Consider the following 18,353-nt stretch of genomic DNA (forward strand, 5'->3'; position numbering starts at 1 on the left):
CTCAGAGGGCAGAGTGCAGAGTGGAAGTAAACAAACTTATCCACTGCAAAGGTAGAAATTCTAACTGTATGTCAGGTGTCAGCAGCTCAAACCTGTCGCTCCTAGCTACTCAAGAAGCTGAGATCTGAGGATCACAGTTCCAAGCCAGCCCAGGCAGGAAACTCCATGAGATTCTTAGCTCCAATAAACTACTCAGAGAAATCCGGAAGTGGCCCTGTGGCTCAACTGCTAGAGCATTTGCCTTGAGCAATAAGCTCAGGGACAGTACCCAAGCCCAGAGTTCACGCTGTAGAACCGGCATTCAAAAAAGCTTCACATGGGAACAGTGCGAGGCAAAGGCGCCATGGTAAAGCCATTTGCTTAATACGTCCCAGACTCTGAGTTCAAATGCCAGGGGTTCAAATGGGGGAGGAGTGGTGGTGGTATAGGCAGGTATGCAGCAGGCTCCTCTTTGCCTCTCTTCAGTACTTTTATTAGATGCTGCTGGAGAGCAGAGGAAAGTTCAGAATCACCCCAACAGCTCCCATAAATCTGTCCCGTGGTGTGGGCTAGTGCTCGCTGATGCTGTTCCCAGCCATGTCTGGCTATAGGAACAAGTCTGTGGGTGGCTCTGAATGGAGTTGTTGCCTGGAGCACAGGATGTGACCCTGGCTCTGCATGATTCATTTAACCCTTTCACCTCAGAGTTCTTTAGCAGAAAAAAAAATATGACCCTTCTACTTGCTAGAGAAAGAAAATACAACCCAGTAACCATGGCCATAGTGGAAAAACAGTGCCTATATTGTTCATTTCCTATGGGGCATGAACTAGGATATGGGAAGGTCAAGAACTAGGATATATATGTACATATGTATGTGTGTGTATGTATATAATCCTTTAAAACAAATATTTTCTCTTGTTTCTCTTCACCATATAAAACACATGCACATACATAATACATTTCCCTAAGGTCTTACCCACAATGGGAATTATGCATTATACCAATGTTATTACGCATTTTGCAAAGACAGACCTTCAACAGGCTTTAATGTGAATTGTTTTATTTAAAACTGGAATCCATCCGAAGTGGAGAACTATCAGAATGTTCTAGAGCATGGCACAGATGAAAGGTAATACTCACCAGAACCTCACACAGGACTAAAAGACAAGACAGGCACCACAGCGTGGAAGGAACCCGAGCACGCGCCAAAGGCACCTGGCAGGGGAGGAGCCGTGGTGTTGGGCCCTTTGTCAGCAGGGTCGCTTTTGTGTGCTGTTGATAAATCTGGACACATGACATTTGGGACGGAACAAAAAGGTTGCAACTGGGAACACAGGCGGCCAGCCTTCCACTAACCGCCGGTCACCTAATGTGGAAAGCTTGATGGTACTTAAAGGGGTCAGAGTTGCTAAAGAGGAACACAAAAGCCTCCCCACTTCCCCCCACCACACCCCCAATTTGTCTCTAAAAGGAAAGCCTCCTTTGTTTTCAATTTCAGTAGTGGATTCTGGAGGCTTATATGTTTCCTGACTTGAAAGCAACAAAATAAAAGGCAGTCCAGTGGCCTGAACTGAAATCAAATGGAAAGGGAGACTCACAAAAATAAAAGCCAGTGACCAGTCCATTAACCGCCCGGTTAAGGCTGTTCTGAATGAAGAGGTTTATCTGCACCCACAAGACACAGCAGCACAGGGCTGCTCTTGGTGACAGCCAGCTGCTACTTTGTCCTTCCAACACAATGCAGTGTTAGCAATGACCGCATGCCCAGGGCTGAAGTTAGGAGAGACCCCAAACTGGCAAAGAACTCCAGGCAACGGTCTGTCTGACCTGGCCAGAATTGGGGGAAACAAGACTTATACTCTCAAATCAGAACCCTCCCTGCCTCTCCCTCCTCGTCCTATTTGCCCTGTATATTTTGATCTCCTGATGGGGAGGTCCACGTGAGTCCTGTTTCCTTGCAGTTCTAGGCACTCTCTGGAACATTTCTGATGAACCAGGGTCTTTCATTTCTTCCCAACTCCGTTGGTGACTTTGGACTTGGAATGTCGGTTCCTCCTTCTGGAAGAATGGCTTTCGTTGTTGCCTGAATGCTTGGGTGGGCTGTCTTCAGAACCTGGTGAAGGGAAGCAGAGTTCAGGGTCACCGGGATGGGGCGGGGGGGGGGGGGGGCTGCCAGACTTCCAAAGTTCCTGTGATGTGGCTCTTCCTTTGCCAGCCAGCCCTGGCCTGCCATTGGGACAGGCTCATCCCTGATCCTCGCTCGCCCTCTAGTGGCCCCATTCAAAAATGAAGGCCGACCAGGCCGAAATCTCAGCACAAATGACTATAGGTTGTTACAGCAACAACTACACAAAAATGAAGGGGTTCCTGAAGAAGTTTTACACCCACGCTGTGGAAGTGTGGAAGGTAGATTGTGATGATGACGATACAGGCAACTTAGCAAGTACAAATGAACTCAAAGCACAAAATGCAGGACAACTGAAACGCGAACCACATGGGTGTCCCCCCTGACCTTGAAACCAAAGCTCACACTGCCCATGTTCTCATACCTTGCACTACACATGCCAGTTTTAAAATTCTCAATGAGAAAGGATTCTTTTTGTGTATATATAGGTACCAGGGCTTGGACTTAGGGCCGGAGCGCACTCTCTTAGCTTTTATGTTTCAGGCTGGTGCTCTACCAATTGGGCCACAGGATGTAAAACGATCTCATAGACTTTTCTGCCCAGATTGGCTTCAAACCGCAATCCTTCGATCTCGAGTCTCCTGAGTAGCTAGGATTACAGGCATGAGCCACCAGTGTCCAACAGAAATGATTCTTGACTTTATAAACTTAAAGCCATTAAGTAAGAGAGCGACACTCTTACAAACCAGATCCCTGCTGCCCATGATGGAGCCTAAAGTCTCAGTGTCCCTGGGCTACATGTAACCCCTTGGCCAAGCACCCAGCCAAAGGCCTCTCCACCTTGGGGCTCAGATCCAGCCCTGTGAGAAACTTCTACCATCATCAAAACAAGAAAAAATTCCCAGACACAAGTTTTGTCTCTCTGTAAATATCATTTCTCTTAGTCAAAAATCACACTTTTAGTACCCTGAAGGCATTTTTTTGTCTTCTTTCTATTCCATACAATAGCTCTGGCTACTGCTGCTGAATTCTTTTCAGGGGAGAAGCCAAAGGAGCCCAGCATTAATCTAAAAGTGAATGTGTGGCTTGACTCCTGGATTTGTAAGAAATTGCACAGCACTTTCTAATTTGGCAAGGTTCATACTAGTATCTTCTCCAGGGCAGGCTAAAAGCATGGCCCTGCAGGACCACAGGCAGGAGACTGCTCTGGCTCAGCGAGCATCTTGCCCCATAGTTGGTGGGAAATTCTGGGAGCTTGCGAAGAAGCACTCGCCGTTCTTCCCCTCAGCCCTGCTTCCCAATGGAGGACCGGTGAGGAACCACTGGCTAATGAGGCCTTCCCGTTTCCTTATCCCACCCAGTCTCACTCTTACAAATCACCACAGGGCCTTCCCTGGATAAAGGCCAATGGATAATCCCTCACTACACTATTCTAATTCTCTTTTCCCCTGCTCTGCCTCCTGCACAGATACCATGAAGCTGATCCAGTTCTTCTGAAACCCTTTTCCCCTGGCAAAGTGCTCTCTAACCCTTTCACTCATGACAAAAGCCAAGAGGAAGAACATTCTTGTGATTCTGTGAGTGTGGTGCATGATTTTTCTTTTCCTTTGTTCCTGTAGTACCGGGGGTTGAGTTCGGAGCCTCCTGCATGCTAGGTAAGTGCTCCAGCATTCAAGGCATGGGCTTAGTGCTTTGTGCCTTGTTTGTTTCAAATGGGATCTTACATTAACCTTTGTTCAAGCTAGCCCATGATCTTCCTACCTCTGCCTCCCAAGTGGCTGGACGTGTCACTACCATTTCCAGCCCATGTGTGTTAGTTAGTAAGCGACGAGAGACAGTTAAGGAATAGGTTTGGGATCCTTTGAGGTCTACATCACCAGTGCTCAGAGATTACATACCAATTACCCCAGAGGTACAGGGGTCCCAGTAAAGTGTTAAACAATGAACAAGATGAAGATAATGTTTCTACCTTTCCCGTGATGCCAGGAGATATCTGGACTGTACGTGCCATCCTCACACTCTGAATAGGTCTAGGGAGAGAGACAGGCTTAGTAGGAAAGAATTTCAGGCTTCTCTTAGGAAGACTAGCTGGGCAAAAATTGATCCTAGAGCTCATCCTAACCTAGCAAGTGACCACAAAAAAAAGAACAAACAAAAGGAGGGAAAGCTGCTGTCTGCTGTGTGCAGATGGGGCAGTTGAGGCACGAGCTCATGAAGAGGAAACCCAAAGATGGGTCCAAGGCTTTCCCATTCATACCCTTTTCATAAAACATATAATTAAGGTATCCACCCCTCCCCTTACAAATACCAATGGAGGGTAAAATACTGACCTACTGACTGCCCAGACATAAGCAGAGCCAGCTAGTGACACAATGAATTCTGACTCACTTAAGTTTCTATTGGAGCAGGGCCCCCCACAGGACCTGTGTCCCCTTCTTGCATGAATGTGCTCAGGGCTACCCTCTAGGCCTGGGGAGATTACGTTAAAGGAAGGCCAGCTCTGCTCCTTGCTGTACCTTTTCCCGGTGACCATAATGCTCCGCATACCAGACCATGCCGTACAGGCACAGGAATGTGGTGAAGGCCTGGAAGACAGAAACACAGCAGCGTTACAAACGATGACACACCAAAAAAAAAAAGCTCTACTTCCTGGAAGGTCAGGGTTTCCATGGGGACCAGAGAGGAAGGCAAAGCACCATTCTACCATCTGTCCCGACTGGCATGTTACACAATGACCAGGTGTGACAGGCAAATGAGTGGACCTTGGGGTGCATGCTTGTGACCAAGAAAGTTAGGGTGAGGTCGCAGTGCCACGTCTGACTATGTGAAAATTGCAAGATCACCTCAGATGGGGGAGGTGCATTGTGACTTCCATTCATGAAGAAGCCCAGTGGATTGGAAGACAGCTGATTTCCTTGGCCTCTCCCCTCCCCACCCCCATCACTGAATGTAAGACTTAGGGTGAGGAAGACAACTTTTGAATGAAAAATAAGTCTCATTCAGCCCTGCTGCAAAGGCGCCTGAGGGCAAGAAGGACAAACAGCTCAGTGTCCAGCAGAGTTGAGCAAGACAATGCTGCCCTTTCCCAGTGGCCCACGCTGACCTCGGTTTATATAGCTTTTGTGTTTCTTATTTAAGTAGATAGGAAAATAGAGGTAGCCATGTTTTGTAAGGCTCTGACTGAAATGAGAGGTGTGTCTATGCATACCCAAGAGGGTTAATCACACCCCATCTTGCACCCTCTTTCCCCCAGATGATACAGTTTCCCCACTGCCCATTCAACCAACTGTGGATCAGCTATAGTTTTTTGGTTGTGTGTAGGCTACTGTCTATATTGCATACCATTGTATCAGGCATTGTTAGTGTTCTATGTTTACATTAAGTAGAGTAAGTAATTTAGAGATGAATTACAAGTATACATGAAAGATGTACAGAAGCTTTGTGCAAAGTCTTTGCCGTTTTCTATGAGAGACATGAGTATCAGTAGAATTTGGTATCCATGGGGGGGTTCCTGAAAACAATCCCCATTGATATCAAAGGGTGACTACACAAGAATCCACAACTTCAGCTGGATATGGTGGCTCACACCTGTAAAGAATTGAGGTTCAAAGCCAGGCCAGGCATGAGGTTAGTGAGAACACATCTCAAACAATCGAAGAGCTGTGTATGGCTGGTGCACACTTGTTATTCCAGCAACACAGCCATAGGTAGGACTGCGGTCCAAGCCAGCCCAGGCAAAAGTGAGAGACCTTACCTGAAACTAACTACAGCGAAAAAGGGTCAAGATATGGTCTAAGAATTAGTATTTAATCTGTTGCATTATTTCCTAAACATCTAAGTAAGGTAATTAAATACTTATCACATAGCACCACTAAGTTTATCATTTACTCCACATATACAGCTAGTCTCATTTTTTCTTACAAAAAAGTAAACTTAGAAAATTGAAATCTCCACTCACTCCAGGACTATTAAAGAGTCGTGAAGATCTAAGCAGCGCTCCTTTCAGAGATTCCCAAGTCCCTGCCATTCCCAAACTCCTAACTTCAAACTAAATCTATAAACTCATGACTAACAAGCAGGACCTAAGAAATACTCCATCCAACTGCTTCATTCCCTTAGCTGAGTATACCGAACTTACATAACCTACAAAAACTTCCCAAACAGTATCAAAGGATTGTTCATTATCAAAGGCATTCCAATGTGTCCCAGGAAATATTGGGGTGATTTGTCTGTCTCCTGAGTGATCCCACACCATTCTTTTATCCATTAAAACTATGCAGTGATTTTCGTTAAAAAAAAAAAAATATATATATATATATATATATATATATATATATATATATGGTCTAAGTGCTAGAGCATCTGCCTAGCAAGTGAAGGCCCTGAGTTTTGAACTCAGTACCACCAAAACCAAACCAAGTAAAAACCAAGTAAAAACAAACAAACAAAAAGCAACCACAGCAAAACAACAACAACAAAAAGAACCGAAGGGCTTTGGAGGAGCAGGGTATAATGGCTCAAGTGGCAGAGCAAATGTGAAGTCCTGGGTTCGATCCTCAGTACCAGCCTCTATGTGAGTTAGGTACTTTGCAGTCACACGGTTCTTCCTGGCCAACCTGATGCTGGCTTATGGGCTGGGGAGGGTAGACAGGTAGAACCTCCATTAGCCTGTCACTGCAAATTTTCACCACCAGAGGGAGTGCTCGTCCCTTCTTCAGTTAGGCAGCAGCTGGGGCTCCCTCCAGCGAAGAGCAGGCAGTGCTGCTGACTTTGTAGAGGGGCCAGAAAAACTTGGACAAGGGGCAAGCAACAGGTGCTCATTACATGATCCCTGCACAAAGGACCCACTGTGGTTGCCAAATCTACCACTTCACCTGAGTAAAAGAGGCTCATTTTGGTGCTCTTCCCAGGAGACAAAAGCTTGTAATGAATGGGCTTGCAATCACATCGGTGGATATGTAGGCAAGTACCCACTTAAAGTGTCAATGTCTGGACTTAAACCAGCAATAGTGCAGATGTTGTGTAAAGAAGGGTGGGGAAGGGAGAAAAGAACACTATATGGGATGAGAGCCAGGCAGCCAGTGACCCGCAGGGGTGGTCGCAAGGAAGGTGCAAACATTCTTGCTTGGCTTCCTCGGTATGGTAATGAGCATTAAAATTCATGATTATTGATCAGACAACCGTATTAACCAGCACTGGAGATCTATGCTTCCACATTCATCTCAAGCTCTAGGCACGTCTCTTGCCCAGCAAGGGGAATAATTAGGGGCTATGTTTCTGAATATTGCAGGAGGCTCGGTGTAACTTAATTCTCTCTTAATGAATAATGGTCGTCTCGTTCCTGAGCTAGAGATCAATCTTGCTCTTTAAGAAAGGCCACAATATTAAAAAAAAAAAAGTGCTGGGATCTTATTTCCATTCTGAGTCAGGAAATGGGTAAGGTAGTGAAGACTTGCCTTAGTTTTGGTCTTGAATGTCCTCTAAAAGCTTAAAGGCTTTCTCACCCTGGCTTAACATTTTGGGAGGTACCTTTAAGTGATGGGACATAGTGGGGTGTCTTCAGTCAGAGGGGATGGAGTGTCTTCAAGGGGGAAAATGGGACCCTCACCCCTCCATCTTTCCTTCCCACCGTGTGGGAGGACAAGGCTTTGTTCTACTGTATGTTCACACCCCCATATGCTACCTCACCACAGGCCCAAGTACAAACCGGACCAAATGATCAGTGAAGCCTCCAAAACTGTGGGCCCAAATTCATCTTCAAGTTGATTATCTTAGATTTGTTATAGCAATGGGAAGCTGGCTCACCCAGTGGTCACTTCCAGCCAAGTCCTTCATCATCAATCACTGCAGTCAAACTCTGCCTATCTCCGTCTTTCTGTCCTGTGACTGTTCCTCCTGTTGATTTGCCTCAAACTCAGCTGCCCCATGATAGCCCAACCTCAGTTGGCACCTCAGCTTCCCAGATGCCATCTAACTCAACAGAATCCCATGGCTTGAACTGCTCCCCCACTACCCCGACAGCTCCTAAATCCTTTATCTCTACCAAGACTAAGTCCCTCCACTGGCACTGGGCAGACTAGAATTTCCAATGAGACAGGTCTTTTCCTGGAAATTCCAAAGGTTCCTGCAACCCCAACCCAAAACCAAATTCACCTCCTCCCTTCATGGGCACCTCCCCTGTCCTCTCAGTCCCTTGCTAGTTCAAAGTGGAAACCTTGGAGTGCTCCTCAAGTCCCTTCTCAGCAATCACAGGGGACCAGTGTCTTGCTGAGTTGATCTCTGAAAGTTCTCAAACCCAGGCCTTCCTCTGGCCTTCAACGCCAGCCACTTGCCACCGAGGGCTCACCCCACAGCACGCTCTCATCGCATACCACACGCCACCCATCTTCCCATTCTCTCCAACACAAATCAGATCACACCAGCTCCTCACGTAGTAATCTTTGGGGCTCTAACTACAGGTACACAAAGCCCCTTCTTAAGCGTGTCACGTGACCTCTGTCCTCCTCCAACTTGCCCTGAGCTCTGTCACTCCCCAAGCTAGTCATTGTAAGGGCTAATCTGGGAACCTGAATGACGAAATGTAAGGTTTAGTGTTAAAATTATAACAGCTTCTAAACCCTGATGATGACTCCATGCTAGAGGGCTGCACCCCACCTGTGAGACTAGTTTCTTGTAGTTTGACATTTAAAATACAGGGAGCCCTTGTTGCCCTCTGTACCTAGGTAGCAACCATGGTAACAGACAGTAAAAAATGATCATAGTCGTATACTATAGAAATAACCATAATAGTAGTAGTAGAAATGCCATGGGAACTGTTGGGTTGGTTTACTTGATTGGAGTACTGGATTGTTCTGGCCTGCTCATGCTTGCTTATGGTAATGGGAAAACATGGTAGCAATTGTTAAAATAAAGTTGGTACTAGGTCAGCCTGACCACAAAATTCTGCTTCTGTAAACGGCTTGCTTAACCTATTTGTGACTTGCTCTACCCCCTGCATTAACCCCTGCATCAGTGCTACGTGACCACCTGCTGTCAGTTCCTGATACCAAGGCCAGTTCCCGTTATCAAAACCAAAATAGGCAACTGAAAGGGTAGATAGCCAATAGAAATAAGGCAAGACTTGTTTGCTAAATGCCATCCAACTGAGTATCTGCCAAGTTGGAAATACCCTGCCCCTGTTGTAATCGCATTAAAAACCCTGGCTATCTGAGGGTTGAGGCTCTCAATCCAGATCCGCTGCGTCAGTGACAGTTGAGAGTCCAGGCTCGAGCTTGCAATAAAGACTCTCGTGCGTTTGCATCGGAATCGGCTCCTTGGTGGTCTTTGGGGACCCAAAATCTGGGCACAACATCATCACTACCTGGAGCCGCTGTGGGGACATGCTGGTCCTTCAGACTCCAGATACCTATTCTCTTCCCTCACTTCAACTCAGCCTTTTAATCTCCACATACCTGCCCAGTGTTTCTATGCATGAGGGCTTGGACTCATGACTGTGGAAGCAAAGCTTATTTCTTTGTGGGCATAAAGTACAATGTTGAAGACACTGTACTGCATAAATCTCATTACACTGGTATCAGGATGTATGATTAGAGCCTGGGAGGCCTGTGACACCCGACATGAGGATGCTCTGCTACGACCCAGCATCCAGCAGCTCTACTGTACCAGCTAAAAGCAGCAGCCCCCTCTGCTCATGCAGTCGGGTCACATTCCAGTCCACACCGGAGGTCTGGATGGTGCCAGAGGGGAACGTCTCCATGCTCGTCAGGCACGTTCCCCTAAGAACAACTTTCTATGAATCTCTAAGAAAACTTGATACCCAAAATAATTCTGACAAAGTAATTCTGTGTTTTAAGAGACATCAGAAGACTGCAATTAACATGGGGGGTGGAGCGGGGGGGTATAAAAGTAATAACTTACCACGCAAAGGAGCCAAAGCACAACATAGAGTATTTGAGTCTTAGAGAAGAGATCTTGTCCAAACTTTATGCAGACAATAGCTTCCAGGAAGCCAATGACCCTAAGGAGACAGAGAACAAGAGTGTAACTATTTCATCCTATCAGGGCATGAACATTCCTAGAAACAGGCAAAAGTAAATAAAAAAGTAAAATAGGGGCCCTCACTGCAGGCCCCTACAGAATGACACTGTGCTAGCTCACTGCACCTTCTTATTTAGAAATAATACCTTTCACCTCTTCTTCCCAGATCTAAATCTTGAGCCCAGATTTCAGTAGCTGGGGGTTCCTGGTATCACAGAACTCAGACTCTCTCCGTCCATTTGAGCCCCTGTGACACACTGGGGACACACTCGGGAACAAAGTACCCATACCCTTCACATCCTTTGTGAGATGGCTCACTGGTAAGATCAGATGTGAGATGGCTCACTGGTAAGATCAGACTGGAGAGCTCCTTCCCCTTCCACATGTGAACCCACCTGCACTGCCCTAAGACACCACCAGAGGGCACCAGAGTCTGCCAATGGGTCATCTGCATTTTCTCCATGTCCTCAGAAAATTTCTAGATTAAACATCCTCTGCTTTTACTGTCAACACAAACTCCTATTTTCTCTTGATTTGTAAGCAATTCTGTGAAATAGAAAACATTCTCTCTCTCTCCTCTCTCCCCTCATTCTCATCCTCTCCCCATTTCCCCTTTAATTAAAACATTAAGGTTTTGACTAAGGTTCCAAGGTTAAAGGTGAGGATGATACAGTTGGTCATGGTTCCCAAAGCATCAGAGGATACCGATTTCATACAGCTCTACCTTCAGGGCTCCTTGCTCCAGAAGGAATCTGGAGAGACAAGAACTTCTGTGCTCCTGCAGGCACAGGTATTCACTACAAAGGCAAGAGGGGGCCAAGGAGGCCTTGGTCCTCCAGCCAATGACAAGGACATCAGACATAGGGTTGGCTCAAATTGAATGTCATCTCCCACCAACGTGGAATGGTCCTCTCACCCCCAATGAAAGAAGGTTTAAGACTGACTGGCTTGAATCTGGAAAAGCCACTGCTGTACCCCCTGCACCCCACAAAGTCAGTCATAGATGAGAAAGATAAGAAAGCATCACTTCCGATATGTAATACACACAGAAGGCCTTTCCCTGTAGCCACGGACCTGACACTACATGGCGGCCAAGCTAGGGTTACATCAACCAGTTTGGGACACAAGTGTGACTGTTTATATTTCTCTAGACAGAGTATTATAAATTTACTTGGAAGGTTTTTGGATATTCAACTATATTTGAGCACCTTTGCCAAACTGTGGTGACTAGCAGACTAGAGCTGGCAAAAACCACATTTTCTATTGTAATGCAGCGTGTCAGCGTACACGTACACACACACACACACGTACACACGCACCATTGAAATGAAACCATTTGCAACCTTTATTAAATAAAAATATTGAAGGGTGTTGTTTTGGACTAAGCTCCTGCTTCAGGCATCAACAGACTAGACTGAAAATCAAAATGAAGTCACTCATGAAGTTCCATGTCACCAGAGGGAAACTCAGCTACTTATTTCACCTGGATTAGAGACAATAGAAAACTTCCCAATTTAAATACTGACAAGAAGCTGGGTGCTGGTGGCTCATGTGTATAATCCTAGATACTCAGGAGGCTGAGATCTGAGGATCCCAGTTCAAAGCCAGCCTAGGCAGGAAAATCTGAGACTCTCATCTCCAATTAATCACCAAAAAACCACAAGTGGTTCAAAGTAGTAGAGTGCTAGCCTTGAGCAAAGGAGCTCAGGGACAGAGCCTAGGCCCTGAGTTCAAGCCCTACAACCGACAAAACAAAACCTAAATACTAATGAGAATCCACTCCACTGAGTAGAATTTTTCCATAGAACAGCCCAGAGCCAGGAGCTCCAGTTCTGATTTGCTCCTGGATGCTGGGTCTTAGCTAAGCTGTCTGTGCATGAGGACATGTCTCTGAGAAGGTGACAGCTAAGCAGACTCAGACAAGGGAGCCTGCCATGAATGATCTGAGTGGGGAGGGGGAGGCTGAGGCCTGAGCACAGGAATGGCAGGAACAAGAGGAAGAGGTCCAGTGAGGTTGGGGTTGTTAGCATTTCCCCAGCCTTAGGTCCTCAGCTTCTCCCATTCGCCCCCAGATCCACCCATACCTAAACTCCCTGCCCTGGAATGATAACGGGTCACTCCCACTCACCATGAAGACCTACCTACTTCCCTTTTAGCCCCAGAGAAGCTGCCACCTGGATAAGGTGCAGCCGCCATGTTGCTCCCTCCCCCGTGGGAGACATGGCTCCACTAATAAACTTCCTTATAAACCTTCTTCTCCTGTCGGTGACAATCTCCGCACGGTCCCCTGGGATGGCTGGGACATATCTTTTCAAAGGTCAGGGTAATTTAGGTCCTGAGGGCTATGCTTGTGCTTGGCTTTTTGTCTGATGGAGTTCTAGAGGGTATGAAATACAGGATTAAACACGATAGGATTCACATCTTAATCTGATCCTTCTGATGTGAGGAGACAGCAGTGGACATGGAGAGGCTTCTGTGCCAGTCCAGGTATGAGAACGTGGGCAGGAGTCATGAGAAGAGCCAGGAGCAGGGATGCATTACAAGGATTCACACCAGCTATTGTCTCCCACCCACTACAGGGAATCTAAATCAACAACTTTCTAGAAGTGTGATCTCTCTTCCATACCAAGACCCAAATGGCCTGGTTTGGACTGAGGCCAAAGCCCCTCGGCCCAGTGTAAGGAGATACTACTCACCTATCTCCTCCTCTTTCCTCACCCTGAGTAGGGTCTCTCATTGCACAGTTCTGAAATAAGCCCCTTAACTCAGTAAATACATGTGATTTTCTGAGCCAAGTGCCCAAATGGTACTTGGATGGAGTTCAGCCAATGTATCTCAATGCCCTTAGATGTCTGCTGCCATCCTAATCTTTTTTTTTAGCAAGGTTTAAAGGCCAATAAGCACATGGGCTGCCTGAGATGCTGCACTTAGGGGTAGGCACTGGAGGATCCTCATTATTCCTGGTTTGCTGCCTCTCTCAGCACAGCTACACATAAGGCAATGCTAACACAGAGCCAAGAGTAGTTTCTCAGCCAATAGAACAGAACTACAGGCAGGGATTTTCCGGCATGAAAGCACTGGGCTCATGTGAGAGCTGGGTGTGTACACCAAGCCTGGGCAGGAGAGGAATGGCTTTTGGTTTGCCAGGAAAGCCTGCACTCAGATTCTGATGACACCTCAGTAGAGCCACGGTCACGAGGCCACGTTCCTGGAGGCCTTGCCATAGCTCTCCAGAGGCACCGGACTCGTTCTCAGAGTATCCTAAGGACGGGAGGGTCAGCCTCCTGCCATGCTGGGGTAACCCCCTTCAATGGAAAAGAGCTGTGTACCTGTCCGTAAAACTCAACTACCACACCAACCAGGCAGTGCTGCCCAAGTTCAAGAGGATGGTTGCAGTTCTGACTGGGGTGAGCCAAGATACTTTTCTAGAGGAAATGAGAACTGAGGCGGGCTTAATAATAGAGAGAAAAGGGAAACCATGCTCCAGGACCTTCAGAGAATTTGAAGAAAAGAAGAGGGGGTGGCAGAGCATCCTGCATACTAACTATGCCACTGTTATGTACCTGTGAGGGGTTGGGACAAGATGTTAGCAAAGGAAAGAGAATATACTGCTTAAAAAGTCTGTATAACTAGTGCTGGAGCTCTTGATGTCATTGGGTAGGGGTGTGTGTGGGGGTGGGGTGGGGTGGGGTGGGGTGGGGAGGAGAAGTGTCTTGAACCAAGGAGTATGGTGTGGAAGGATGCAGACAGGATCAACAATGTTAGGTTAGAGTGACAGGAAAGATATTGCAGAGAGAAAACTGTCTCTAAAGCTGCACTGGAAGTGTGAACAGAAGTGAGCGCTTAGGGCTAGAAGTAAGGCTGAGACAAGCCAGTCTGTGACCCGGAAGTACATTAGGCAGGTGATGACAGTGACCTGGAAGTGATGGGCAGGGTTATTCATACGGATATCCTCCATAAAGAAGGTCCTATCCATTTTTATTGTTTCGTCTGCCCTTATAAAAGACAATTTGAAGCTATGAGCCAGAAGAACAATAGCACAATTAAGGGGTGATTCTAGAGTAGAGTGGAATGAGAAGCTGGCAAGTGAAACAGGTGGGAGGAGAGAGAGAAGGGGCCCGTTTTTCTACACTATTGCTCCCCTCTCTGGTAGTTTCTGTCCCCTAGCTCTCTAGATGGATAGAGCCTGGTTCTGACATGTGAAACAAGTATATATAGCATTAAAAGGGTGTTGTTTGTTTGTTTTTTAAACTCAAATTCATGACATGGCAAATCCGACTAAGTAAGCATCTTGCAGAAACATTCTGATGGATTAGTATCTGCAGAAGAGACAGTGCCCCCGCTTTGGAGAAAAGGATGTGAACTGGTGAGAAGCAAGCAGGTGGGAAGCTGTTGTCTTACCCCCTTGAACCAACCTTCCCCCTCCTCCCAAATGTCAAAATACCACTATAAATGCAGGCCCTTCCACTGTTCATTCTCTTATCTTCACACTTGCTAAAGCCTGGGGTCATTCCTAAATTGGGGTGGGGGGGGTGGGGGGAGCCATAAAGCAGCCACTAGTTTGCAAAAGGAAACCAGGTTGTTTTCTGCTTTGCTAGGAGAGGAAATAAAGAAAGGGTAACAGGGAAGTAGGGGAGAGGTAGGGCAGAAGGGGGAGGTGAAGGCTTAGTGGCAGTGGTTGGATCATGGAGTTTGGTGGTAAATATTTCCCCCTGCAACAGTGCAGACAGCATAGGCAAAGGCAGCATTCCTGAGGCTCATCAAGTACTCAGCAGGGTCCCTGTGAGTCATCTATGAAGAGGGATTTATTACTTTTTTAGTATGGCCTAATGGCTCCCCAGATCAATTAATCTTGGCATCATTGTCCTAGGAGTTCTCAATCTCCAGAAATCAAACTATATAATCACTCTTTTGCATTTTACTTTTAATCACTGTTGAAAGAGGCAGAAATTATTGTCACAGAACTTTTCTATTACTCTTAGCTATGTCTCACCTTCTCCCTTCCTTTTCCCACATCTCTTGCTATAGTGGCTATATTTTTCAGCCCCAATGAGAAAGAAACTATCCTATTACTACCTTACAGGTCAATTAATAAAACATCCACAATAGTGTGTGACCTTATTGAGTACTCTGAACAATGAAGGGAAAAAGCACATGAAAGAATCAGTAAGAGAGAAGAACTTGACAAAGCCATTAAGAGGAATGGTCCACATGAAGAGGGCCAGGCTCCTCTGCTCAGTCCAGCAGAATTCTGGATGATGTGTGAATTTTCCTTCTTGCTTCACATACTAAAAAAAAGGAAACCTAATCTCCCTTATCACTCTCAAAGTTGCAATCACCTGAGTAGGAAAATGGGCTTATATAACAGAACTTACAAGAAACAAATTGACAACAGCTCTTTGTCTTCTGGAGATCAAGAGGGACTTGCTGAAATCTACTTTGAGTATCAGTGTTTTTAATCCTTTCAAACCACAGATAATCCCTCCGTTTGGAATGAGAGCTCCCAAGCCTCTGCGTACCACACACAGACACACATGCAAAAGATGGTTGGAAGTAATGAAAGATCACAGCAACTGTCTCTAAAGGGCTGAGCTTTAGTGTCTTCTACATTCCTTTCTCAAGTTTCATCCATGTATAAACATGACATTTTTGTGGGTTTTCTTTTTGGTAGTGGTCCTGGAGCAGGGGCTGGATATTGTCCCCAAGATTTCTGCTCAAGGCTAGTGCTCTCCCACTTGATCCACAGCTCCACTTCTGGCTTTCTTGGTGGTTAATTGGAAATTAAGAGTCTCACCAACTTTCCTGCTCAAACTGGCTTTGACCTATGGTCCTCAGATCTTAGCCTCCTGAGTAGCTAATAGACATGAACCACCAGTACCAGGCGACATGTTTTGTTTTGTTTGTTTTCTTTGCCTGTCCTGGAACTTGAACCTCTGGGCCTGGGTGCTATCTCTAAGTGGTGCCCAGTTTACATGACTTCTTAATTGCAAAAAGGTTATCCTATTTAAAATTGTTGGAAGTGGTTACTTTTTTACTTTGAGTTTTCCTAACGCTCCTCTATGTTGTCTCACACAATTTAGCACTAACATTGAGTCTTAAATATATACCACATACCTCAGAGACTGAACTTCCTATACACACTTGCTGGGCCTGGGTGGTATCTCCACAAAAGAATGACTTACCTGAAACACTGAAGAGAGGCTCATATATAATGGCGGGGAAAGGGGAAGAGGTAGAGATGGGGCGTGAAACTATTTCACATCAGTTAAACAATAATAAATTAAATCACAGCATGTGTATCCACAAGACAATAAATTGTAATTGTTGTCTGTGTTTATTCTCAGAACAATAAAATTATACAACCAGCAACTCTTTCAAAGGGCCTTTCTAGTAGCAAAAGAACATGGAGTGTGGCTAAGTCCATGACAGGACACCCCGAACTCAAGACAGGTTCAGAGGAAATTCAGCCAATCCATTCTCTATCTCATACAACAAATGCTCCTCATTCTATGTGCCAAGTATCTTCTGATTTCCTAAGACTTTTTTCAAAGGCAGTAGTGTCTCTGTAATTTCCCAAGTAACTCCTATTACTATAAATCACAGAAGGAAATTAAGAATAAAATGTATGTTTAAAAAAAAAGCAAACAAACCAATAAAACAGTAAATCTTATTCATCCTTCTTTCTGAGAAGTGACACTAAAAGGCACATCACACAGAGCCAAGAAAGCCCCCCAAAACCTAGGGGCTTACATGGCTTTTAAACCCCTGCCATGGCTGATACTCACCCAAATACCCAGCACTGCGTCCCAACGCGTTTGCATTGCGTGTCGGTCAGGTAAGCATAGTACTGTCTGAAAGAAGAAAAGGTGGAATTTCCTGAGCACTTCTGGAACAAGGCACTTCACAATGAAATCACTGACAGAGAATATAAAAGCTACCTGGTCTAGTTTTACTCAAGGAAGCAGAAAGCCAGGCCTGAAACAGTCCTGAAAAGAATTGATAATCCCACTAAGGTGGGAGGGAGGGAGTGCAGCTGGAAGAACCACAGTCGGCCAAGATGGTCTTGCTCTGTGCGTTTTCTCAGCCTGGAATCAAAGCAGTCCTGTGCTTAATTCAGCCTCTCTGGAGGTGATTCCCAAGGGTCTACCTTGGGGCTCATCAATTTTCTCCCCTGGCACTTCCAGGACAAAGGATGTTGATGGTAATGGGTAAAAAAAATGCACATTTGGCTCTGTGAAGCCAGAACAAGAGGCCAGTTCAGAACACTGTTGACCTTAAGTGTTGATGACAGGAATAGAAAAAGTGTTGAAATGCAGAGCTGCAGCATATAATAATTGTTATGAGCCACAGGGGGCACTGTAAATTCTCCAATGGCTACATTCAGATAGTAAAAGGATGAGATAAAATTCACTTCAATAATACGCTATTTAGTCCAGGTGCTGGCGGCTCATGCTTGTAATTCTTGATTCTCAGGAAGCTGAGGTCTGAGGATTGTAGTTCAAAGCCAGCATGAGCAGAAACGTCTTGAGACTCTTATTCCCCAATTAACCAGAAAAAAAGGCAGAAGTAGAGGTATGGCTCAAGTGGTAAAGCACTAACCTTGAGCAAGAATGCCAAGCAAGACCGGGAGGCCTTAAATTCAACCCTCAACACACACAAGAAGTTTTTAAAATTTTATTTTTGCTGAAGCACCTTGCCAGAGTAATACAGCACTGTTCAAAAACAATGTAAAAGCACAAAAACCTATTGTTTTTGTTTTTGTGTGTGTGTGTTTATTTGCCAGTCTTGAGGCTTCAACTCAAGGTCTGGGCACTGTTGCTGAGCTTCTTTTGCTCAAGGCTAGTACTTTCCAAAAAGTAGTTGATTTTTAAGCAAAATATGAATTGTGTAGAGATCCATAGAGGTTGCCCAAACTTTTGAGCTCTCATATTCAAAACACTTACTTTTTAGATCCCATTCTCTGTTTGGAAATAGTAACAATACTGAAATTTCAGGACCAACAAGTTGAGATTCTTTTCTCCTTTCATTGATTTATTTTTATATAAAAACAACTCTAGGTGGGTGTGGCACACAGACTCTCATTTCAGCATTGGGGCGGCAAAGGCAGGAGGAAAGTCATAAACTCAAGGCCAGCCTAGGCTATACAGTGAGACTATCTCAAAAGCAAAAACAGCCCGCCTAAATTAACGAAATACGTGTCAAGTCCCAAAT

The 18,353-nt window shown here is 45.6% G+C and overlaps 1 protein-coding gene across 1 annotated transcript in view; it reads right to left on the reverse strand.

The window, feature by feature from the left end:
* Nucleotides 1-1,026: 1,026 nt before the first annotated feature.
* Nucleotides 1,027-18,353, reverse strand: part of Ptdss1 (phosphatidylserine synthase 1) — a 55,374-nt gene continuing 38,047 nt past the window's right edge. Inside the window, exons 9-13 of the mRNA XM_048358359.1 lie at nucleotides 16,928-16,993; nucleotides 10,023-10,122; nucleotides 4,622-4,690; nucleotides 4,075-4,135; nucleotides 1,027-2,093 (exon numbers count right to left, since the gene is read on the reverse strand). Coding sequence (XP_048214316.1) covers nucleotides 1,984-2,093; nucleotides 4,075-4,135; nucleotides 4,622-4,690; nucleotides 10,023-10,122; nucleotides 16,928-16,993 — 406 coding nt within the window. The 3' untranslated portion in view covers nucleotides 1,027-1,983. The remainder of the gene's footprint in view (nucleotides 2,094-4,074; nucleotides 4,136-4,621; nucleotides 4,691-10,022; nucleotides 10,123-16,927; nucleotides 16,994-18,353) is intronic.

This window comes from Perognathus longimembris, chromosome 12 (genome assembly GCF_023159225.1).
Source record: "Perognathus longimembris pacificus isolate PPM17 chromosome 12, ASM2315922v1, whole genome shotgun sequence".
In the NCBI taxonomy this organism is placed as follows: Eukaryota; Metazoa; Chordata; class Mammalia; order Rodentia; family Heteromyidae; genus Perognathus; species Perognathus longimembris.